The sequence below is a fragment of the Aegilops tauschii genome, chromosome 3 (assembly GCF_002575655.3).
Source record: "Aegilops tauschii subsp. strangulata cultivar AL8/78 chromosome 3, Aet v6.0, whole genome shotgun sequence".
In the NCBI taxonomy this organism is placed as follows: Eukaryota; Viridiplantae; Streptophyta; class Magnoliopsida; order Poales; family Poaceae; genus Aegilops; species Aegilops tauschii.
Window position 1 is genome coordinate 37105837 of NC_053037.3, and position 24615 is coordinate 37130451.

Below are 24615 nucleotides of genomic sequence, written 5' to 3' on the forward strand. Positions count from 1 at the left end.
CCATCATGCCTCTACAATTCCAAAATAACAACCCCCTCTCCCCAATATTTTTTTAACAAAGTAACACCTATAACATGTAAAACGGTGAGGTGGTTTTCTCGAACCGAGGCTTCAGTAATGCACCAACAACTCATGTTAGGCGTGCGTATCCCCTTTAACTTGAGTTCATGCAAAAAAAAAACTTACACCAACAAGGCATCTTTTATTATTTTTCAAAGGAATATGAACTATATATACTTGATACACTCGTAAACAACACTATGAACCTGGCAACAACGAATTATGTACACATGCATTCCACATTGTGCATTACTTCCCAATTTGATGGGTTAGGAAGACTGTTGGCCTCTGTTGGCTTTTGGTTTAGGTGGTTTAAGCTGCGATGCGTGAGAACTTGGTAATGTAATAAGGTTGAATACTTCTGGTTCTGCAGTGGGTTTTCAGGAATGAAAATCGAAAGGGAAGCCCGTCTTTGATAAAAAAAACATTGTGCATTACTTGAGCAGTGATGATCGGGGACGTGCTCGCTCCTTGTAGTTTCGCCTCCCGTATTACGAGCGACACATGCATCCACATATGGACCATGCAAAAAAAAAAAGACATCCACATATGTATATGTATATATGCGACCACCGACTTGGTTTCGCCGACCCTAGCTAGCAGAGAAACAATGTCACCGGCCCGCCAGGGAGTATGCTGTTACTTTAAGAATGCAGATTTTTAGAGCATATGCACCCGGGCCTCGCTATCCTGACTGCTCAATGTTGCTTTGATACCTATGCTACACATCTAATTTAGTACATGTAAGTCTTTTTTTTTTGTTTCTTTCATATAAAACGTGTCTCCAACTTCAAACTTTGCAGCACAACAAAGATGTGGGATAAAATATTTATGTTGGACCAAAAAATCTGAAAGTTTTTGTCCCAGATTCTAGTTAGAAAGCTTTATTGTGCTGTAAAGTTTGAAGTTTAAGACATGTTCTATATGAGAGAGAAAAACAAGTACTAACATGAATCACGATGCATAAAATGGGTAGCTAGATAGAAAGGGCCAGGTGCACATGCTCAAAAACATGTTTTTGGTTACTTGTTCCTGGGCACCCAACAACAGTGCAAGCCGTAGGGTAGCCCGTAGGGGAAGTTGGCCCTGGCGATCTCCTTGAACGTCTTGGCGTCCAGCACCAGCGCATAGCCCGACCCGTCCTTTGCACTCACCATAGATATGGCCACACCTACATCACAATTCCGCAACCCAAGTCAGATAAGTACGTACGAATACGAATAGCGACCGAAGGACAAAAGAAGATACACACTAGCTACATGTCAATCGCCTAAATTCAAATTTGGGTCAGTCAATTTTAGTTGAAGGAAGAAACAGCTGGAGGGAAGGAAGAGACACGCCAGAAGGGAGGAAGCTCGCTGGGCAGGCTACCCCTTCATCTATCTTAGGATGGGGATGGGGGAGGCAGCACAGCGGTGGTGGGGAGCGGCAGCACGGCGGTGGTGAAGGTTCACCGGAGAAAAAAAGGGCGAGGCCTGGGGCTAGAGGGATGGCCGGGGGGCGGTGGCAGCATGACGGTGGGAGGAGGTTCCGGGGAGGGCAGAGTGGCGAGGCTGGGGGAAGCGCCGCCGGCCGCGGGTTGTGGTGGCTGGTGGTCCGGCCGGTGGTCCATAGTGGCAGCTGGGGGAAAGATCGGGCGAAGAAGAGAAGGGAGGTGGAAGATGATGCCCTGTATTTTGGATCTTGATCCGACGGTTGAGATTGAAAGCTAGAAATCGATCGACCACTTCAAAAAAATTAGGCGACTGTTTTGTAGCCACTCCCAAGAAAACACAAGGAACTAACCATCATCTTCCTCGACCGCGCCGGGGCGGGGCACGAAGTAGGGCTCGGACGGCACGGCGCCCTCCTCGTACCAGTTCATGACCGTCTTCTCCACCAGGTCGATCTTGGTGAGCGTGTTGGGGAAGTTGCACGGCCGGTGCGCGCCGCAGGCGTAGGTGTAGCGGTACTCCTTGCCAAGGTGGGCCGGGTTGATGCTGCACATGTCCATGCCGCGCCCGTGATCCTCCGGGTCCAGCGCCGCCTCCAGCTCACCGAATGGGCTGCCGTCTAGAGGGATCCTGAACCGCCCCACCCTGCACGTACGTCCATGCACGCATGCGTAAGAATCAAGGTTGTCTCGTAGTTTCGATAGGAAAAATCTTGTCTCGTAAGTAGTACCTGGAGTCGATGAGGACATCCTCACCGGTAAAGCTCCGTAGATTGTGGAGACGGAGGTTGTCGAGGATGGAGGTGTTGGCGTTGTGCTCGCAGCAGTCGGCGATGATCGCCGTCACGCGCCCCTCCTCGTCCTTCTCCTCGTACGCGTTGATGAAGTGGAACGTCATGAACGGCGGCACCTCCACGCTCGCCACCTTTTTAATAATCCCAAAATTAGTCTATCAGAAACCCACATCGAACGGCTAGCAAGTACGACGCCGCATGCATCCATTGTACAAGTAAAAGAGAAGGAAAGTGGCGTGCCTAGGTCTTGGTCTACTAAAACATAATCAAGTCTCAATCAAGTGACATAACATATAAAAAATAATAATTAAAAAAGATAATTTTGCATGAATTTCAATGTACAATCTCACGAATATAGCATTAACTTAGACATAACGAAGTATTCTTAGTCGACTGAGACTTAGCAAAAATGAAAAGAAAATGGAACTTACAATGTTGCCACTGGCCTTGCACATGACGTGCATGTAGCTCCCGGAATCTGGGTACCATTGGAACTTGTACAAAGGCGTGGGCTCGGCGCGGAGGAGGTTCGCCACGCAGTACCGCAGCGGCATCTCCGGCACGACCACATAGTTCTCCGTGACGGGGAACGAGTGCACCCACCCGGGCGCAGGACCGCCGCGGCAATCCACCCTCCCCACGAACTGCCTCTCGTTGCTCCCGATGTCCATCCTCGCCACCACGTACCCGGGCCGGATCAGGTCCGGAATCAGCGTCCAGAACTCGGTGTCAGTGACGATGGGGTGCGCCGAGTGGATCAGGCCGCCCAGCTTGTCTTGGTACTCGAACTTGCTCACCGTGTCCAGCGTGTCCGGGTCGACGATGATGGAGCCCTTGACGCTCTCGGTCAGGCAGAGCACGCGGCCATCGCCGAGCCTTAGGACGCCGGTGTTGGAGTTGTCCGTGAGGGAGGACCCCGAGAAGAGGCTCACGAGCTGCCCGATGAAGGACGTGAAGCTGTCCGGCTTGGGCACCTCTGAGAACTCGCGGTAGCACAGCTTCCCATGCTCGCGCGCTGCCTTGTACGCCTCCGACTCGATCTGCCGGTGCGCGCCCACGGCGTGTCCGTCGCGGAACGAGACGCGCACTAGCATCGCGTAGCCGTCGAACAGGTGGCGGAAGCCGTAGTCCCCGAGGTCCCATAGGCCCGGGCCGTTCCTCAGGTACGTGCCATCCTGCGCAACAGAGAGAGTGCATATACTACGCGATCAATTATTGCGGCGCAAGGAGCAAATCTGTCCAACATATAATTTATCAATCACGTAAATTACAGCTTATCTAACCATGGGCTGATGATTGCTAAGATGAGTAGCTGGACCATAACTATCACAGCTTAGTCACAAGTCGCGCATACATGTTTGTATAACCGTATTATAGTGCAACATATACCTGCAGATTTAACTCCACCAACCCACATTTTAATACTGCATACATATTGTGTAAGCCGCCACACGAGATAAGATCATTGTTCTAAATCTCGGCCGTTTGTAACCTCTCCCGGTATAGCGAAGTTTCGCTAGCTTTGGCGCGTGTGATTTTTCTCCCTTCGCATTGGAGGGGTTTTCCATGTTAAAATTTTGTGTTCCTCCGTGTTTATTTGATCTTCTTCATTCTCTATTCCCTGTTGTATCTCTATCAAAGAGAACCACTATTTCTGGTGTCATGGCGGTGTTGGGTTGGGGGGTATTGACTTCACCCACCAGTGTTCAAAACTTGATGCTCATATTTATACTGTATTAGTCTTTCATCTTTGACTGGAATTTGGGTAGAACAAGTTTCACCCAAAACAAAGTTGCGAGAAGCAACAAAACTTTGTATCATCATAGTTTTGTGTTGCTTCCTTCCTCCTTCGCTATCAATATCGACTAAATTGGATGCGCTTCATCAACCGACTTTACAATGATAGATAAAAGTTGGCTACCCGTCCTTGTTAGACTGATAGTTGATACTAGTGATGGGAATGCTAATTATAGGAGTATCATATAATTTGTCTCAATTCACCTTTTGCGAGTATGGATACTTCGTATTGCCGATCGACACCATAATGAAAGTAGTATTTTTTAGTTTGATAAAAGTAGTTAGGTTAATGAAAAGAATGTGTTACGCAGTGTGGCATGGTCTAAAAGTACTTATACGCATATGCCCCCCTTTGGTTCTTTTTTCACTTTTTATGAGGAAGAGGACTGATATGCATGATTTTATCAAACATTTTGTTAGTTACATGCATATATGGTCACGGTTTGAATCGAAGTAACGGAAAAGATTCACATTCTCCAAGAGAAAACGCACGGCTAACCTTCACGAGGACCACCGATAGATAGTATAAACGGATGTTTGAGGTTAGTATGTCAGTACTTCAGGTATGAAGAATCTCCAAGAAGGAAAAAAAAGGGAAGACATGCACAGATAGATAGATAGATAGATAGATAGATAGATTTGTGCAAGTAATTCACTAACCCACCAGCCAGAGAGGGAGGTTTCCCTCCACTTCCAGCACGCCCTCCCACCTCTCCTGCCGGATACTCTTCCACGCCACGAGCTCGTCAGCACCACCACCACGGCGCCGCGGAGCACTGATGAGCGGCAGCGCCTCCGTGGCGGCATCAGCCGTGAGAGGCTGCACCACTGCCCGCTGCTTGTTGCCTCCCTGCTGGCTAGCCCTTCGGCCGGAGAGGGCGGCCACCGTGTAGAGCGAAGATGACATGGTGGGAGACATATTGTCTAGAGGAAGATGGAGCGGGTGTGCCGTGAACAGAGCGAGCTGAGCGTGGAAGAAGATGAAGATGAAGTACGTACTGTACCCTGGTGGTGAAGGGAGGAATTTATAGCCCGCCCGAGCCGAGGTGGTGGGTGGTGGCGCGCGCATCTGACCTGCGGACGTGGATCGATTAGCGAGAGGCAGATTCGGCATCTCTACTGGTCGAAATTGCTGGATGCCATGTTTGTTTGCACCCGGGCCGGTTGTCATGTTGCAGCAACTTGGTTTGAATTTCGCTCCGGTTGGTCCAGCGACCACGTGGTACTTGTCCAGTTCGTGCGTTATACGTCGCCCGTGGGTCGTGTATATATGCGGAACGGATGCGCTAAAACTCAGTCGATTGAGTTTACCGAAGTCTCAGTCGAGTCGTTATCGTCAGATTTGGTTTGTCTGTTGTACGTATCTGTAACGCCCGGGTAATTAAGCTAAAAAATTAATTAATTAATTAATTAACTAAATTAATTAGGTTAATCTAATCAAGATTAGTTTAGTTAATTAATTTAGTTAACTAATTAATTAATATTTTTATTATTTTCTTTTAATCTTTTTTTAAACGTTCCAGGGGCTAGGCCCCACATGTCATTGGGTCAGTGGGGCCATAGCGGGTTCGGGCATTGCGGGCGCCGCCCGAACAGGCGCAGCGGGTGCCAGGACCCGGTCGGAGCGGGGGAGGCCGCTCGAGGGGGCGAGCAGGGGCGGTGCGCCGGCGACGAGCGCGGCACGACGGCGAGGTAGCGCGTGGGCGCGCTCGCAGGAGGGTCAGGCGAACCACGGGCGGAGCACAGCAGCGGGACCGAGGCGAGGAGCAGCGGTAGGCGCGGGTCGAGCGCCGCCACGGCACCGGTGGCTGTGAAGGCGCGAGGGCGGCAGTGGATGCGGTGAGCGCGAGGATGCAAGCGTGCATGGGCAGCAGGAGTTGGGCGCAGCCAGGCGCGTGTGGGCGGCTACAGAGAAGCGCGGGGAACGGCGGGCGCGGGTGGGCGCGAGGGCTGCGGGAGGAAGCGGCCGGAGCGGGCGAGGGGAGCACAGCACGGGCGCGTCCAGGACGCGCAGCGCGGCGTGCGCGAGGCAGGGGCGGGAGCGCCGTGAGCGGGCGAGGGCGTGCGCGTACGGGGGCGTGGAGGATCACGGCGAGGCGCAGGGCCGAGCGCGGTCGATGCGCGGTGGGCGATGCCGGTGGCGAAGAAAAAGGGGAGAGAGGGAGGGAGGCCGGAGCCTCACCGCGGGGCGTAGGGTACGAGGCAGCGGTGCTCGGGGAGGAGGTCAGAGACGACGTGCGGAGAGGAGGCAGGCCGGCGAGGGGGGGGGGGGTCCGGGCGGCGATGGACGGCGACGGGCGATGGCGGTGCGGCGTCGCGGCGAGGCGGCACCGGGCGGCGACGGTGAGCGGTTCCCCTCCTCGATCCCGATCCAATCGGGGGAGAGGGGGGAGATATTTCGGGGGGGAGAGTGTGGGTGTCGGTGGGCGAGTGGGAGGAGTGGGGGAGGTTATGGGGGTGCGGGGGTGGTTGGGCCGGCCTGGTGGGGTGGCCGACTGGGCCGGATGGGTCGAGGCCAGTGGGGGGTTTCCTTTTATTTATTTATTTTGGTTGTTTGTTTCTTTCTATTTTGTAATTTCTTTTCTTTTTGTTTATTTTCTTTTCTGTTTTAAATCATTTTAAATTATCTAGGCATTTTATAAAAATGTGTTTATTACACCATATTTACTTATGCAAAATATGGCACCTCCCGAACATTTTTGTTTTAAATTTTGAAAAACTTTTATTGTTGACATTAATTTGAATTTAAATTTTGAAACGGTTTTAAATCATTGCACGGTTAACAACAGTAACCATGGTGACGTGGCACCACTACCGTGGGATTACTCTAGCTTAATTATCCGGGCGTTACAAAACTCCTCTACTACAAGAAATCTCGTCCCGAGATTTAAGAGGTGGAATAAGGGGGAAAGTTCTGGTTACGAAATTCTAACGATTCTTCTCAGTCTTGGTTGCTCTTCACCAAGAGGTCGATCCATTATGTTGCTGTCTTCATTCCTCTGCTTCAGGGCATCATGATGAAGTCGTCATCTTTTCTTCGGGGGTTCCATCGTACTTACGAAAAAGGATAATGGTATCTTCGGAAGAACTGGCCTCTAGAAGGTCGCTTATCTGGTAGATAACACCAGGAAAGGTGGCGAAAAGTAACTCTCGAATTGTAACTGAAGAAAATTTCGAGAGCAAAGTAAGAAGGTACCATGAGAAGTTTCGATCGGGCAGGCAATCGTTCGTTGCCTGAAGCGAAGTGTGAAAGGGGTTTAGAACAAAGGGAATAAGCATTGTGTCTGATACCAGAATAGATCACTAGGAAGGTGGTCCATGAATTACATATGAGGCCACGTGCGAGGAACAACCTTGCTAACAGGGGGTGTACAGAAGAGTCAGGTTTCGATCCTATGGAACTGTGGGTTATGGGCCCACCATGTGGGTAAAAAGCAGGAAGAGGGGTGACGTCTTGCACGATCCTTTAAGCAAGGCATGTCAGAGAATAATCGGTCAGTTATGTTGGCAGCATCGTTGGTCCCAAGGGCGAGGGACGAAGAGAACCATTTTCCTGCTCGTTGAACGAGGCAGACCAATAAGCAAAGTTCCCATCCATCGGTGGCTACCGGAATGTCATCAACAATAGTAACAGGGTCTTGCTGACAGAATTGTACACCGATGTGTTCACATAAGCAGAAGAATCTTACTGCTTAGATCATATAGATCACAAGAAAGGTTAAACAAACTATGGAAAGGAAAATGTGATCATCAGGTTAAACAGATCAATAGAAAGGAAAAATGTGTTTAAACACATATTTCAGGGGTATATCCTTCCCAAGGACAAGCAGAGCATGATATCCATGATAGGATATAACGTAGAAAACCCTTTAGGAAAGGGGAGAGAAATATCATGACATTACCCATACAACGGTGTTTGGGATAATTGAGCAAGAAACATTTAGCATTGGGCTTCAAATGATTTTGTTGAAAATCGGAGTACCACACACATGCCTCGAGATAGCATTGACATGGCCATCAAGTAAGGGTTGGAATTTGGACGCACAAAGGATCCATCAGGAACAACTTATAGAATAAGTCTTACGATTTCCTCATGGAAGAATGGATAGCCTTGCTAAAAGGAAATTATAACAATAGGTCCTCCGGCCAGGTGTGCTAGGCACGACATCACCTTACCGGGTCACATAAAGACCAATGTTACGACTTTTGGAAAATGTCCCAACCATCATATCTGACCGAGATTCAGTTCGGATTGATGTCAGGATACCTCATACTCAGGATACCTAAGAAGGAAAGGTGCAACACAAATTGACGAGACGACATTGTAAGATTCTCGGTAAATGAACTATGGAAGCAAGTTCCGAATCATGAGTTCACTATTAAATCAAGGAGAGAATGAGGAGGTGGCTGATGAACTCAGCGACAATTCATCGACATTTCCAAAAGATGGATTTCCACAATTATGTGAACAAGGAGATAGCTTTTCTCAGTTCAAATGATATAATGAGGTATGCTTGAGCAAACATACACGATTAAACATTGGTTGACGGTGCACCATGCGGACTTAGGTAGCACAAACAATGTTAGAATGGCGATTTGATAACCAATGGTCTAAGAATGAAATGTTGATCATTAACTTCAAAGCAATAAGGTTGCTAGAAGTTTTAAAATTACTAGTCCATCTGTCGGTATCCCTGTTAGGATCAACACGGGGACCAAGAAAAGAATGGTGATGGTGAAGTATCACTTATATCAAGAATTCTCAAGAGGTGGTGAGATTCTCACAACATCCTTGACAAAAAGGCAGTAATACTACAAGGTAGATCATAGTACAAGCTGGATAGCAAGTTGCATCCATAACATGAACAAGTTTGTGATGAAAGGAAGGTAAGGATGTTGTTGATGGTAACTCAAATTACCAAGGAACGAGGATGGCACTTATCGTCTAGAATTCCATTGATATCCTGGAAGGAGTCAAAATGTTGATGATGATCACGAAAATTTGTTGTCGAGAGGATCCACAAAGAAGCAATTGAACAGCGACTGCATCACGCAAAAGGACTGATGCAACAAAAGATTATTGGAGCCACAGATACGACACAAACTAGAAATCAAGCTTGCTGTTTTTAAGGCGAAATTATATGAGGAGGAAGATCGACGTAAGGTTAGCTCATCGTCGAAAATTGTGCTCCGGAAAGAAGGACCATGTAGCACAGTTAAAATCGGCACGATAATGACATAGCCGAGCAGGCTAGGAATGACGTGATCGAATTCAAACTCATAAGTAATGGAGGTTACTAAGAGTTGTTGAATCGCAGTGTGGACTCGATTCAGTTGTCGGTGTCCTTGGGGGGTTCTAACAACTCAGAACACGTTGGAAAAATGGAATCGGCGAGAATAATAGTTGATGAAGAACTCATAAGAAGTTATGTAGTTTCGTGGTATTCTTGAGATAACAGAGTGTAATGCTCGTCGGTAGATCAAAGTAAGGGTTGGACTGGTGTATTGATCCATAGAAGACAAGTGCTTAATCTTGCCCGAGAAATGGGATCAAAGAAGAACATATGGTCGAAACCATGATTGCAAATGATCCAATTTAATGACACCAAAAGGATTACCCAAATGATTAAATATTTTGCAAGAAGCTTCCATGATAAGTTCCACATTGGGTCCATGGGCATGAACACAAGTTCAAGGTCGACTCCCACTTCTTCAATGTATAACCTTCCATTCACATCTCGCTTTTCGAAAATGACATTAGTTGTTGAAAGTTTTACCTGGTGCAATATCAGATAAGTATGACCCGTGAAATCTTTCGGGTTCACATAGATTAAGGAAGGCATAGGTTCAAGCCATCGGGGCTTCTTAGAACATATACCATGAACTTCAGGAGTAAATAACACAAGCTCAAAAGTAGAGCATGGTTTACAAAGCAGAGGATACAATTTAACAATGGCATTATATAACCGTGGAAAGGCTCACAAGGTTATTGAATATGAAGGACGATGTCGGATGAAATCCAACAATGGATCGGGCAATCCACAATGGAGCTGATGTGAGTAACGGTACTCAATGAGAGGAAGAAAGAATGCAAGGGCATCAGATTATAGAACATCTGAATAATTCGATGCTTAGATAACAAAGGAATTTATGATTTCCAAAACGAAGGATCAGAAGCAGACGCTCTGATCAAGGATGGATAAACTGAATAGACCAGAGGCACAATCAACGACAAATAGTTTGGTCGAGAACTAGCTCATGTGCAAAAATGACGTCTGAGCCGGAAAGATAATTTAGAAGGGTCGATTGATGATTGTGTGCATTCGCACACATGTTGGATCAATAGGATCAAAATGACGGTGTCAAAAGATACTAGTGAATATTGATAGTGATATGGGAGCATCCATAATGTAAGCTTACAAGTATTTGCAGAGCAATAGTTCGAAGAGGATGCTTAGAAGGTCAGATAGTATTTCAGAGTACCTTATGAAGCATACGAACAACTGGGATGAACGAATCCTCGATAAGTGTGAGGAATTATTTGCAGGTGTATTCACGCTGAAAATAGCTAACAGTAGGCACAAAGGATTCTCGAGATATTAGAAAATATTCCGTTGTATCTGGTAATATCAAGAGCATCTTGGGATGAAGGTATGGTCAACGAGTGTATGTATTTATCCATAGGGATATATCCGTGATAGGGAATTGTAAAAACGACGGGCACAAAGTCTCGAGAGAACATCAGAGGGTAACTCCGGAATCTTCTAGTGCAGCAGGCGATCATCTATGATAAGGGCTCTGCTGAAGGAAGTAGTTACGAGAACCTAGAGTCAGAGTTAGTAAATTCATTTTAACCCGAATAGAAGAGAGATCAGTGTCCCAGAGTAAAGACGAGGAATAAAAGATCCTAATGCCACCCAATGGCGATGTGGGCCCGTAAGCCACACAGCCATGTTAGTAAAACTTTTGTAATGTCTAGACTCGACCTCGGCCAAGGAGTGTGGAAGGGGGATTCCTACAGGCAGTCGGCTCTGATACAGATTAACCTAATTACTAATTAAACTAATTAATCTGTTTTAGTTAATCTCAGTCAATGACAAACTGGACCCACACGTCAGTTGACCAGTCAACGCCTCTATTGACTGCTCACATCATGCTGACGTCATGCTGACATCAGCGTGTACTGTTCTGGATAATGTTGTTTTAAAATAATTAAATAAATCCTAAAAATGATTTAAATCTTTTGAAATTAATATAAAATAAACCGTAGCTCGGATGGAAAAACTTTGTACATGAAAGTTGCTCAGAATGATGAGACGAATCCACATATGCAGCTCGTTCGTCCGCCACGCATCCCTAGCTTAGCGAAGATGCAACTTTCCCCCTCCGTTTCATCTGTCCGAAAACGCAAAACACCGGGGATATTTTCTCGGATGTTTCCCCCCCTTCACCGGTATCACCTCATACCGCGTTAGGGCACACCTAGCACGGCTACTTGACATGTCATGCATCGCCACGCTTATGTTTGCATTATATTTATTGTTTCTTCCCCCTCTTCTCTCGTTAGACACCGAGACCGACGCCGCTGCTACCCAGTACGACTACGGTGTTGACGACCCCTCCTTCTTGCCAGAGCTTCCAGGCAAGCCCCCCCCTTTGATCACCAGATATCGCCTATCTTCTCTATACTACTTGCATTAGAAGAGTGTAGCATGTTACTGCTTTCGACTAATCCTATTCTGATGCATAGCCTGTCATTGTTGCTACAGTAGTTACCCTTACCTGCTATCCTACTGCTTAGTATAGGATGCTAGTGTTCCATCAGTGGCCCTACACTCTTGTCCGTCTGCCATGCTATACTACTGGGCCGTGATCACTTCGGGAGGTGATCACGTGCATACGCTACATACTTTATACTGTTACATTACTTATGATAATGTTCGAAGATGGGGGCTGAAGGGGCAGGTGGCTCCATCCCGGTAGAGGTGGGCCTGGGTTCCCGACGGCCCCCGACTGTTACTTCGTGGCGGGGCGACAGGGCAGGTTGAGACCACCTAGGAGAGAGGTGGGTCTGGCCCTGGTCGGCGTTCGCGGATACTTAACACGCTTAACGAGATCTTGGTACTTGATCTGAGTCTGGCCACTGGCCTATACGCACTAACCAACTATGCGGGAACAATTATGGGCACTCGACATCGTGGGCCGAAGCCTTCTTGACGTCAGCGAATGAGCGGCGCGCGCCGGATTGGGCTGGAACGCCTGCTAGGCTAGGTCTGCTTCCGGCCGCGTTCGCAACGTGCAGGTGTGCAATGGGCGATGGGCCCAGACCCCTGCGCCATAGGATTTAGACCAGCGTGCTGACCTCTCTATTGTGCCTAGGTGGGGCAGCGAAGTGCTGATCTTCCGCGGCCGGGCATGACCCAAAAAAGTTTGTCCGGCCAAATGGGATCAAGCGTGTTGGGTTATGTGGTGCACCCCTGCAGGGAAGTTTATCTATTCGAATAGCCGTGTCCCTCGGTAAAAGGACGACCCGGAGTTGTACCTTGACCTTATGACAACTAGAACCGGATAATTAATAAAACACACCCTTCTAAGTGCCAGATACAACCCGGTGATCGCTCTCTAACAGGGCAACGAGCAGGGGACCGCTGGGTAGGATTATGCTATGCGATTCTACTTGGTGAACTTACCATCTACTCTCTTCTACATGCTGCAAGATGGAGGTGGCCAGAAGCGTAGTCTTCGACAAGATCAGCTATCCCCCTCTTATTCAGGCATTCTGCAGTTCAGTCCACCGATACGGCCCTTTACACATATACCCATGCATATGTAGTGTAGCTCCTTGCTTGCGAGTACTTTGGATGAGTACTCACGCTTGCTTTTCTCCCTCTTTTCCCCTTTCTATACCTGGTTGTCGCAACCAGATGCTGGAGTCCAGGAGCTAGAGATCCCGAGGATGATTCTACGTGGAGTTCGGCTTCGAGGAGTAGTTAGGAGGTCCCAGGCAGGAGGCTTTGCCTTTTCGATCGTTGCTACTTTTGTGCTAGCCTTCTTAAGGCAATCTTGTTTAACTTATGTCTGTACTCAGATATTATTGCTTCCGCTGACTCTTGTGTTTTCGAGCTTATGTATTCGAGCCTTCGAGGCCCCTGGCTTGTAATATAAAGCTTGTTTATTTTAATTTATGTCTAGAGTTGTGTTGTGATATCTTCCCGTGAGTCCTCGATCTTGATCGTACACATTTGCATGTATGATTAGTGTATGATTGAATCGGGGCGTCACAGTATCTACTATCTATCTATCTATCTATCTATCTATCTATCTACAATCCTTATAAAAAGAAAAGAGGAGGCAGATCCAAACAATTAAACTCATCCATCATCAAGATCTAATGATCCTTAATCCCCCGGTGTTTAACGCTATAAGCCACGCTTATCTATCTACTACCGCTATAAAAAAGGGGACAGATACAAACAATCAGACCCATCCATTAGCAAGATCTAATGGTCCTTAATCCTCCGGTGTTTGATGCTACAAGCCACGCTTAAACCACTAAATCCTCGATCACTAACCCTGCCCAGCCTTTCGAGAAAAACAACGATGCGCACAATGCCCACGACTGCACGACCTCTCGCACGCTCCTCCTCCCGCCTCCCGCCTCCCCTCCTGCGCCGGCTGCCTCTCTCGCCGGCCCACGCCTCCCGCGCTGGCCGCGCACCTCCCCTCCCTCGCCGGCCTGCCTCCCGCTCCTCCCGCCTCCCCTCACGCACCAGCCCCCGCCTCCCGCACCGGCCACACGCCTCCCCTCCCTCGCCGGCCTGCCTCCCGCACCGCTCGCCTCCCGTGCCGGCCGCACGCCTCCCCTCCTTCGCCAGCCTGCCTCCCGCGCTGGTTCAACCGCCGCCGTCGCTGCCGGTCCACCCGGTCCTCCTCTGCTGCCCCAAGAACACCGCTGCCCATCGGTCTGCCTCTGCTGCCCCAAGAACGCCGCCCGCCTGTCTGCCTCTACTGCCCATCCATTTTATGTTCCATACACAATAGAACCGCCCCACCCTACACGTACGTACGTCCATGCATGCATGCGTCAAGAATCAAGATCGGCCCGGACCGGGCGTACCTACAGATAGGAGAATCTTGTTTCGTAGTACTCCCTCTAGTGATCTAAAGTTTTTTTTACAGAGGGAGTACCTGGCATCGGTGAGGACATCCTTGCCGATAAATCTCTATAGATTGTGGAGCCGAAGGTTGTCGAGGAGGACAAAATTACTGTTCTAACCTTTTGTGCTAACAAAATCCCGAATTGACCTCAGTCTAAAAAAATTATTTCTAACTTTTCTGGTGACGCCAACCTTCCTGGCGTATGTATTGCACGGGAGACGGCAGGGACCCCGGCGTCTGAACCCTGGCCCGCACGACCCTGCGTGTCGTTGACCTGCCGACGTGGCAAAGGCCAAAACGCCACGGACCATGGCGTTTCCTGCCCGCGACCTAGACGCCACCCACCTTGGCGTCTGGCCTGGTAAGTTACCAGCCACGCGGGCTCAACCCACCCCCATCTCCTTTCGCTGGCGGCTGCAGATCTGAAGAACATGGAGCTGGCTCCCCTCTCGCCCCCTCTCTCCTCCCCTCTCGATCTACACCTCCACTCACTCATTTTTGTGGATCTGAAGGCCGTAGGCATACTTGAGGTATTCTCCCCCCTTCCCTCCAATTTATTTTGATTGAATCCTATTATTGTGGATGCATAATTGAACATTAGGTGGTGTTAGATGAATAGATGGTTTATTCGTTTTAGGTATATAAATTTAGTTTGTAGATGATTCAAGATGATTGTTAGCTACTAGAGGATATTTTGTTCAAAGAAGAATGTATAGGTAATTTTAATTCGGTTTTGTATTATTTCATATGCAAAGAAGAATGTATTATTGATGTTGGATATGTATATTATTTGATATGCAAAGAAGAATGTATTATTGATGTTGGATATGTATATTATTTGATATGCAAAGAATAAATTTGTTTTTCAACTACGAAAAGAAGAATGCATTCTTGATGTTGGATATGTATATTATTTGATATGCAAAGAAGAATGCATTCTTGATGTTGGATATGTTGAGAATAGATTCAAATTATGCCAAGTTAGTTGATGATTTTTGATACACATTATGTCAGATATGCATCATGTAGATGTTCTTGGCATGAAGTTCATTCTGCATTTGTTCATATTTGTTTGTTAGGATGGCGGATGATGATGGACATTGGTATGACGGATTAACCGAGGAGTTTGACAGGGATCATCGTGCTCCTGCCATTGAGAACGGAAAGGTTAAAAGCAAGAATTATCAATTTTCGTTGTTTCTCATTTGTGGTCTTGTATTGATCCAAAAATCACTTTGTTTGCAGCCTGTAGTTGCTATGCGCATGAGGGGTCACGCTGTGGATGAGTTTCCTAATGACGCGCGGTACGAGCAGTACATTCGGAGATTGGGTCTTCTCCCATTCGTGTTGCAGTTTAAGCAACACCCTCCGCCGGTGAACCACGCGGAGCTGACTGCACTTGTGGATCGTTGGAGGCCTGAGACTCAGTCGTTCCACCTTCCCTGTGGCGAGATGATGATGACCCTAGAGGACATGGCTATGATAAGCGGCCTTCCTCTCAACAGACAAGCTATTACCTGTCATGTCATCGCCGTTAATTGGCAAGCTCGGGTTGGCATTTTAATTGGTGTTGAGCCCCCTCCCCCTCTCCTAGGCAAGGCCGATAGCTCGAAAGAGAGGCATTTGGCTAAAAGAAGTCAAAGGAGAAGAAAATCCATGCCCTGAGGGTGCCAATGACGTGGTTGTGCAGCAGTACGCGCAGGCCTATCTTTGGTATGTACTAACCAAGGTAGTCTTCTCAGACGCAACCGGGAACTCAGCCCTCTGGATGTTCTTGGAGCTACTCAGTAACTGGGATACTGAGTATAGCTGGGGTTCGGCCACACTAGCATACTTGTATCATCAGGTAAGATATATTTGCAACCATTTATCTTGCATTTGTCATGCACCTCCATATCTAACATGTATGTTTGATTGCAGCTTGACTTTGAAGGAAATATGCCCTAGAGGCAATAATAAAGTTATTATATATTTCCTTATATCATGATAAATGTTTATTATTCATGCTAGAATTGTATTAACCGGAAACTTAGTACATGTGTGAATACATAGACAAACAGAGTGTCACTAGTATGCCTCTACTTGACTAGCTCGTTGAATCAAAGATGGTTAAGTTTCCTAGCCATAGACATGAGTTGTCATTTGATTAACGGGATCACATCATTAGAGAATGATGTGATTGACTTTACCCATTCCGTTAGCTTAGCACTTGATCGTTTAGCATGTTGCTATTGCTTTCTTCATGACTTGTACATGTTCCTATGACTATGAGATTATGCAACTCCCGAATACCAGAGGAACACTTTGTGTGCTACCAAACGTCACAACGTAACTGGGTGATTATAAAGGTGCTCTACAGGTGTCTCCGATGGTACTTGTTGAGTTGGCATAGATCGAGATTAGGATTTGTCACTCCGATTGTCAGAGAGGTATCTCTGGGCCCTCTCGGTAATGCATGTTTTTTTTATCGCAGAGTATCCATATCAAACAAAGTCCAAATGCAATAAAATTTCATATAGATTTATTTTGTAATATATGTTATTTTTGGGAGTTGGAATCACCGCAAATGGAGGCCCGAGGTGGGCACAACCCACCAGGGCGCGGTCCCAGAGCCAGGCGTGGTGTGGTGGGTTGTGCCCACCTCGTACTTCGATTGGGGCTCTATTTCGGGCGCAAGGAAGCCTATATCTTGAAAACAATCGTGTTAAAATCTCAGCGGAATAGGGGTTACAGATCTCTGAGAATATAAGAAACGGTTTTCGGCCTGATCTGGGGAGCGCGAAACAAAAGAGAACAGAGAGGGAGATCCAATCTCGGAGGGGCTCCCGCCCCTCCGCGACCATGGAGGCCATGGACCAGAGGGGGAACTCTCCTCCCATCTAGGGGGGAGGCCAAGGAAGAAGGAGAAGGAGGGGGCCTCTCTCCCCCTCTCTTCCCACTACTAGGTAAAGGCCTGCTAGTGGCGAACCTGTTTTGCCTACTAATGGCGCACTACTGGTGCGCCACTAGCACCACGCCATTAGATTTTTTTTACTAATGGCGCACCAGGTAGTGCGCCATTAGTAAACCATACGGTGCGCCATTAGTATGCCTCCCAGGAGGCCATATTTAACCATGTGCTCTGGCTTACTAATGGCGCACTTGTTGATGATGCGCCACTAGTGTGCATTTTGCAGTGCGCCACTAAAGTGCTAGGTGGTGCGCCACTAGTATGAATATTAGGGATTTTTTTTCTTTTCTCATATTTGCACAGGTTACAAAACATATTACTGCACAGAATATAGATAGCACAACATATAAACAGCAGAGTTATCGAATACAATAGAAGATTAGTCTCCGAATACAATTCATCATATTAGTCTCCGAATTCGAAAGACCGAACAAAGTTAGAACATTACAACTCTCGAAACCGCGAGTAGCGAGTTTGTCTTCACATTACAAGTCGATATCGATCATCTAAACTACCATCACATAGAAGAGAGTTGCGGTCATCACGATTAGCATCATCGCAATGAAACTGGTCTTCATCCGGTTCCTCCTCCGCTCCCTCCTCTCTCCCGCTAGATAGCACGCGTATCTCGCTTCCGCCTCCGCCCTAGTGGTGTACCCTTTGTAACTGTTACTGCTGAAACGGTGAACCTATCTCCGACACTCCTCCCAGTCGTCGTATACTCCGGGAACCTTACCCTTGTACACGACATACAATGGCATCTCTATGCACTAGCCAAACAAAACGTTAGTAGCAATTCACAGACAATACATAAGCAATATATAAGTATGCAACAAAAGGATCGGAAGAGAAAAGCAACACATTAATAGCACGATTCATGGTCCTACTAATAAATAGCATCGATTACATATAAGTTGAACGACTGTCCAAACCAAAGAGACATACAAGTTCATTAAAGTTTAATATTACAACATGAGCCAATCGACATTTCAGAACTACATAGCATCACTACTTTCGACTCGACTCAGGGACCGGAGCATGGATGAAGCCGCCGTCTTTCGTGATGGTCATGAAATCGCGGGCGTTGTCAGCCTGCATTTGTAGCGTTGTTTCTATCTCACTGTTGGACGGTTTATGTCTGAGATAGAACTGCCCCGAGGTACGAAGGACATCTTGATGGATGATTTCCGCAAACTCCGACTAGATGCGAAAGAATTCTTGTCTAATGTCCGCGTCCTGGATTGCCGACAAGCGTGCGGCCCAATCTTTGAGATTACTTGGTAGCAGAAGGTGATTATGGTCCCGTACGATCGCCCGCATGTGATGGAGGGCGTAGTAGGCATCCTTCTGACCGCTAGGCGGCTGCTTGACGCAGGGGAACGTCGTATTGTGGGTGAAGATGTGATTGCCGTACCTACGAACTGGCCTGCTGAAGGTGCCTCCAGATCTGGCGTAGCCGGGGAGAACATCATCAAGAACTTTCTTGATATTTGTGTAGTCTTTCTCCGACTGACGGTCCGGGTCGAAATATGTGGCCATGGAATATTTTGGGCTTAAGAGGATGAGTGTGCAATGTGTGTCACTGCACAAAACACGAAATGTTAGAAAAAAAGAACGATCAAAATCTAAGAAATCATATGCTACGGGGCGGTGAGGGGATGACTTACTCGGGAAAGTAAGGCACTAGGAAGTTATCCTTATCTGGGTTCGCCAGAATGACGCCTTCGAGGTATGAACTCGCGACTTGCCGGTCCCCAGTGCTGCCCAAGATCTTGGCACGCATGTAGAAGGGGTCGACTATCATGATGTCCGGGGTCTTGTCTCTAATGATCCGCATCTCCATACTCAGTGAAAATAGCCGAACGAAGGTGTAGTGCAGCGGATGAAGGTTAAACATAGCGAAGATGTCATCAAACCGCAGGACGATCGTACCCCCGATGGCGCTATCCACAAAGCCCTTGCCCTCTGGCACCTTGGCCACGAAAACCAAGTATGCCACATCATTCTCGGAGAGATGCCGCTTCTCCAAAGAAAGAACACTGTCATGCAGACTCCGCATAGCACCGGTTGTAGCATTGAGCAGATTAGTTGGTAGCATCGGCCTACCTGCCACATGCACCCTCCTCGAGATATCCTTAGGTGAAGATGGCCCGTCATGAGCACGGATCGTACTCGGTGCCGGCTGGCTCACACCGCCCTTGTTATTCTTTCGTTTCCGTCCCTTCTTCCTCATCTATTGAAATGGGATCAAGTTCTGCTCAGAGACCGCCTTCTTGAGTGTGTTGGGGATGATAATATTCCGCACCTCGGCTATCTGAGGCTCGGTGAAGGCGGCAGCTGGAGGCGTCTCCTGAGAACTGAACGCCAGACAACGCCTGTTGCAATTGGGTTTCTCTGCGGTACCAGCTAGATCGCGGTCGTCTTTTTCAGGGTTGGGTTCTTGAGAAGGAGGCCCGAAGAATTCGTCACCGTACCCATGTTCGGCAAAGTACTTATCGACGTTTGTAAATGTATCGTCGTCGTCCGGATCCTGTGCCATATGCATGTCCGGATCCTGTGCCATAGGGATGTCCGGCATGTCCGGTAGCGTTGCGGCGGTCTTGCCATGGCTTGGTGCCGGCACGACTGGCGGTGTTGTCTGTGGGGTCGTGTCCCCCGCCCCCAAACGAATCTGGCTCTTCGACCAATTCAGGACACACATTTTACCATCTTACTTATATAATGAAAAAACAACAGTTCCTCGTGCCAGAGGAACACCTTAGGCTGCTTCAGGAAAGCCTTCTCAGTCTGCAAAAACCAGCAAAACTGTTTAGGATGAGGGTCAGAACAATAGGCAATGGGGATTAGAGGGTGACAGCGAGCAGAACAATAGCCTAACTTTCACAAGTTAATATAAAAAATCCATCTACACCTAACTTTCAGATAGCAGATTTAGAACTCAATTACTCTGCTCAGGAAATACCCTTGGGTCTTGGTAATCTTCCAGGCTTAAAACCTGCAATAGTGAAATCAAGATGAGGGTCAGAACATACAGCAATTGGCAATTGAAACAGCTTGCTCTCACTTAGACGAAGCGTAAAAACAAGAGTGTTTAGCCACCTAAAAAATCAGACTGATGTGTATTATTAAGCAGTTCTACCCTGTACCGACTGTTCACTACAAAAAACCAAACAAAGCAGCATTAATAGCTAATTAACTACGCTCGCTCGTCCAGGCATGCACATCCCCCACCCGAATAATCTGCATTCATACATCATGTTAGTTCATCAGCAACTAATCTAAGCCAGCATGCTGTGAAAACAAATGCCCAGCCAAGAGCACTGCATGTATGATGCAGTCCAGTGCCCACACCACAGTTGCAGAAATCAACAGAGACCCGCAAGCCACTCTAGCGGCGCTGCCGTCAAACAAACAGCCGTTTCAACTCTGAACGGCATCAACCAAAGCATAAACACATATTCAGATGCATATATACTGGTACTACTGGCACATATTATAAAAGGGAGGAGCTCATTACTATGTAAGCACAACGATGATTTCGAGAAGGTAATCACTAGAATGACTCATGCAATTGAAATGCTCCTGAACAGCAAGATGGCATCCACAAGAAACATAAAGCACAGAAAGTATGCAACAATCAGGTTAGTTTTGGTCAGTGAACTAACAAACACGTGGTACTAGTATCTTTGTGATTTTCTCACTGCCAATTTCCAATTTTGGAATTTCTAGACGACAAAAGGTTGAAGCAAACCATAAACTGATTCCTAAATGTGTGGCTGAAGCAACAACACCCAGCAAATCAAATGGAGCATACCTCGCTACATGTTTTCAATCACAAAAAGAATCCCAATTCAATTCCAAATAGCTAGCAAGCACCACTGCACACAACCAACATCAATTCTTATAACTACTTCTCATTTCACATCAAACTGATGCAACAGGAGACATCAGCGCCTCCTGGCCCCGAATTTCGGAAACTTGATTCACGGATGAAGTGAAAAACACAGCAGATCAAACAAGCAGCAGTAGCGACTCGACGGGGCGGCGGCGGCGAGCTCCTACACCTAACCCTAGGTCGCCGCCCCGTGGGGGCATGGGGATGAGCGGGGGAGAGAGGGAGGGAGGGAGAGAGACTAACTAGAGGCCGCGCGGGGAGGCTCGCGCCGCCGTCGTGGAGCGCGTCTGACGAGGCTAGCCGCCGTCGAGGGGCAACTCCGATGAGGTAGCCGCCGCCGGTAGCGAGAGAGAGATTTGGGGGCGGCAGCGGTCTGGTGGGGGTCGGGGGCGGTGGGGGTCGGCGTCGGGGGCGGTGGGGCGACGGGCAGCGAGGCGCCGGGGCGTTGGGGGCGGTGGTGGTCGGGTGCAGGGCACGGGGGCGGCGGCGGCGCAGTACGGGTCGGGTCGGGGCGGGGCAGTAGGCGGGTGAGAGATAGAAAGGGGACTGGGGATTTTAGTGGGGGGAAGGGTTAGCAATGGCGCACCCCCGAGTGGTGCGCCATTAGAATTTTTTTTGATAGCAATGGCGCATCCACACGCGGTGCGCCATTAGTAATCTTTTTTTTGTATAGCAATAGCGTATCCCAGAGAGGTGCGCCATTAGTAATCTTTTTTTTCTGGATAGCAATGGCGCACCCCAGAGAGGTGCACCATTAGTAAGCTTTTTTTGTATAGCAATGGCGCTCGGGGGGGAGGGAGGGGGAACCGAGCGAGGAGACAGGGGAGGGTGCGGGGGGGCGTCGGCGGCAGTCGAGCAGGGAGGGTGCGGGGGGTCGGCGGCGGCGGTGGAGCGGGGGAGAGTGCAGGGGGTCGTCGTCGGCGGTAGAGCGGGCCCGGGGGAGGGTGCGGGGGGTGCTCGGCGGCGATGGAGCGGGCCGGGGAGGGTGCGGGGGGTCGGCGGCGGCGGTGGAGCAGGGGAGGGTGCGGTGGGTGCTCGGCGGCGGTGGAGCGGGCCCGGGGGAGGGTGCGGGGGGTGCTCGGCGGCGGTGGAGCGGGCCGGGGAGGGTGCGGTGGGTCGGCGGCGGCGGTGGAGCGAGGGAGGGTGCGGTGGGTGCTCGGCGGCGGTGGAGCGGGGGAGGGTGCGGGGGGTCAGCGGCGGCTGTGGAGCGGGGGAGGGGGGGTGCTCGGCGGCGAGGGGGATCTGGCAAGGGGGGATAGCGATCGAGATGGAGGGGGATCGAGATCGAGTGTCCTCAAGAATATTCAATACTTTTTGTGAGTTAGAAATTCAATACCATAATAAACATAAATAAATACTCATGAGGACACTAGAACAGAAGAAATATCATTTCAATATGTCGAAATACAATCGAGAAATGAATGCTACAATTTAAATACAATCGATCTTAGCTAGCTATCTGTTCACAATCTTCTGGCCCTTATTTTTCATAAATGGAGTTCTTCTCTTGAACGGACGTCCTTTAGGTAGGGTGGTCCTGCTTCTTCTTGTGGTGTATGCTGGTACTTCATCGTCGTCGTCATGTTCCATCTTCGGGTCGCCGTACTTGTCGAAGTCTTGCTCATTTGCGACTCCATCCATTCCGATGATCTTCCTTTTGCCTCTCCTGACGACAACACGACTGGGCTTTGACGGGTCGGCAATGAAGAAGCATTGGTCCACTTGGGAAACCAGTACCCATGGCTCATTTTTCACGGTGACGTTTGCGCCCGCGGTCTTTGATTTGGCTTCGGGTATAACCATGGTGGTGAAATACCGGTCTTCTTTTAGGACGCTCTTGGCCCATCTGACACGGAACATCGGGACCTTCTCTCACTAGTAGAAAAAGGGTCAAATGTCAAGCACATTACTGTCGGTTTGCTTTTGAGCCGGCACTAATGTGTGCATTAATGCCGGTTCCAACGGCTAGCCAGCCGCTTTCATTAGTACCGGTTCGTGGCCGACCTTTAGCACCAGTTCGTGCCACGGACCGGTACTAAAGTGAGTGGTGGCAGGATGTTGTCAGTCCGGGGCCCCTCCAGCACCTTTAGTACCGGTTCATGGCACGAACCGGTGCTAAAGGTCGTCCTACATAAACCCTTCATCCACCCGAGCTCGCTCTGTTCTTCCCCTTTCCCCTCTCCTCTCTGTTCTTCCCCTCTTCCTCTCGAGCTCATCACACATTTTGCCCAAAATTTGTCAAGATTTGAAGGCCCCCATGCATTCAAATGATCACAAAGGTTAGCAACTTTGTCCTTTCATCTCTCATTGCTAGATTAGCTCTTGCAATGCTTTGTATAGTGATTAATTTATGAGTTTAGTAATTTGGTAGAAAATATATGTGCTAGTATTTGATTTATATGCAATTTGTGGTCAAAACTAACACTTAGTTTGCATATGTAGGTGTGGTTTACTTAGTGCCTTCTAAATCTCCGTCGTAACCACAGTCGATCGCCCGCACCGTTCCGTCGCCGGCACCACCTTGTGGTGAGCCTCTTGTTCATGAATGTTTTACATTACGAAATTGATGTTTGTGTGATTTGGATATATAGCTACTCGTATAATTATCTTACTCGTATGTTGTTTGTTATACATAGTGCCATGGTTTTGATATCCGTCCCCGTCGGCCCTCGTTCTTGTTATGATTCGGATGTGGTATATTCTCTTTTAAAACTAGTTGTTCGATTTCGTGTTTATGACAAATTATGCCCGTCAAGTTGACATAGATATTTTTGTCTAGGAGGTTTGTGAACCAGAAATTCCAACCGACCCTATTATCGAGAGGTTAAATTTAGTTGAAAGAGAAAACGAGTATTTGAAAGAAAAATTGAAAAGAATTGAGGGGGAGAAGATGGAATTGGAGTTGCATGTTTCCGATGTCGTCGATGATCACAAGATCAAGATGGAGAAAATGTGCTTGAAGATTAGAAAGATTAGAAAGTATGCCTTTGATAGTGAGGCTTGGTATCATTATGCTGTTGGATCAATTGTTACCCTAGTTGCGATCTTGATCGCATTTGTTGTTGCATTTAAATTCTTTAGTTAGAGAGTTATTTGTTTGTTGCATTTAAGTCTTGTATGAACTTTATGTATGAACTTTATGTATGAACTTGTATTAATTTGGTCTATTCGGTGTTGTGTAATGAAGATGAGCCAACAATGGATGTACGATGACCGATGCTCTCCCGAGTTCATTAATGGCGTGCAAACTTTTCTGCTTGCGGCTGAGGCAAACAAGCGGGCGGATGGTTTTATGCCTTGTCCATGTTTAGTCTATAAGAATGATCACAATTACTCTACGTCAAGAATCATTCACGTCCACCTGTTTAAGTCCGGTTTCATGCCCCACTATAATGTTTGGACCAAGCACGGAGAAAGAGGGGTTATGATGGAAGACAATGAAGAAGAAGAGGACGACGACAACTATCCTGGCCATGGGTTCCCTGAATATGATGATACAACAATGCGGGAAGAAGCTGAGCCGGCAATG

The 24615-nt window shown here is 48.1% G+C and overlaps 1 protein-coding gene across 1 annotated transcript; it reads right to left on the minus strand.

The window, feature by feature from the left end:
* Positions 1–271: 271 nt before the first annotated feature.
* Positions 272–5057, minus strand: LOC109753519 (carotenoid cleavage dioxygenase 8 homolog B, chloroplastic-like). The gene is made up of 5 exons (XM_020312418.3): positions 4748–5057; positions 2718–3461; positions 2224–2417; positions 1846–2138; positions 272–1231 (listed from the first exon to the last, which is right to left on the minus strand). Exons 1-5 carry the CDS (start codon positions 5000–5002, stop codon positions 1083–1085), a joined length of 1635 nt encoding a protein of 544 aa, XP_020168007.1. The 5' UTR covers positions 5003–5057; the 3' UTR covers positions 272–1082.
* Between the last annotated feature and the right edge of the window lie 19558 nt (positions 5058–24615).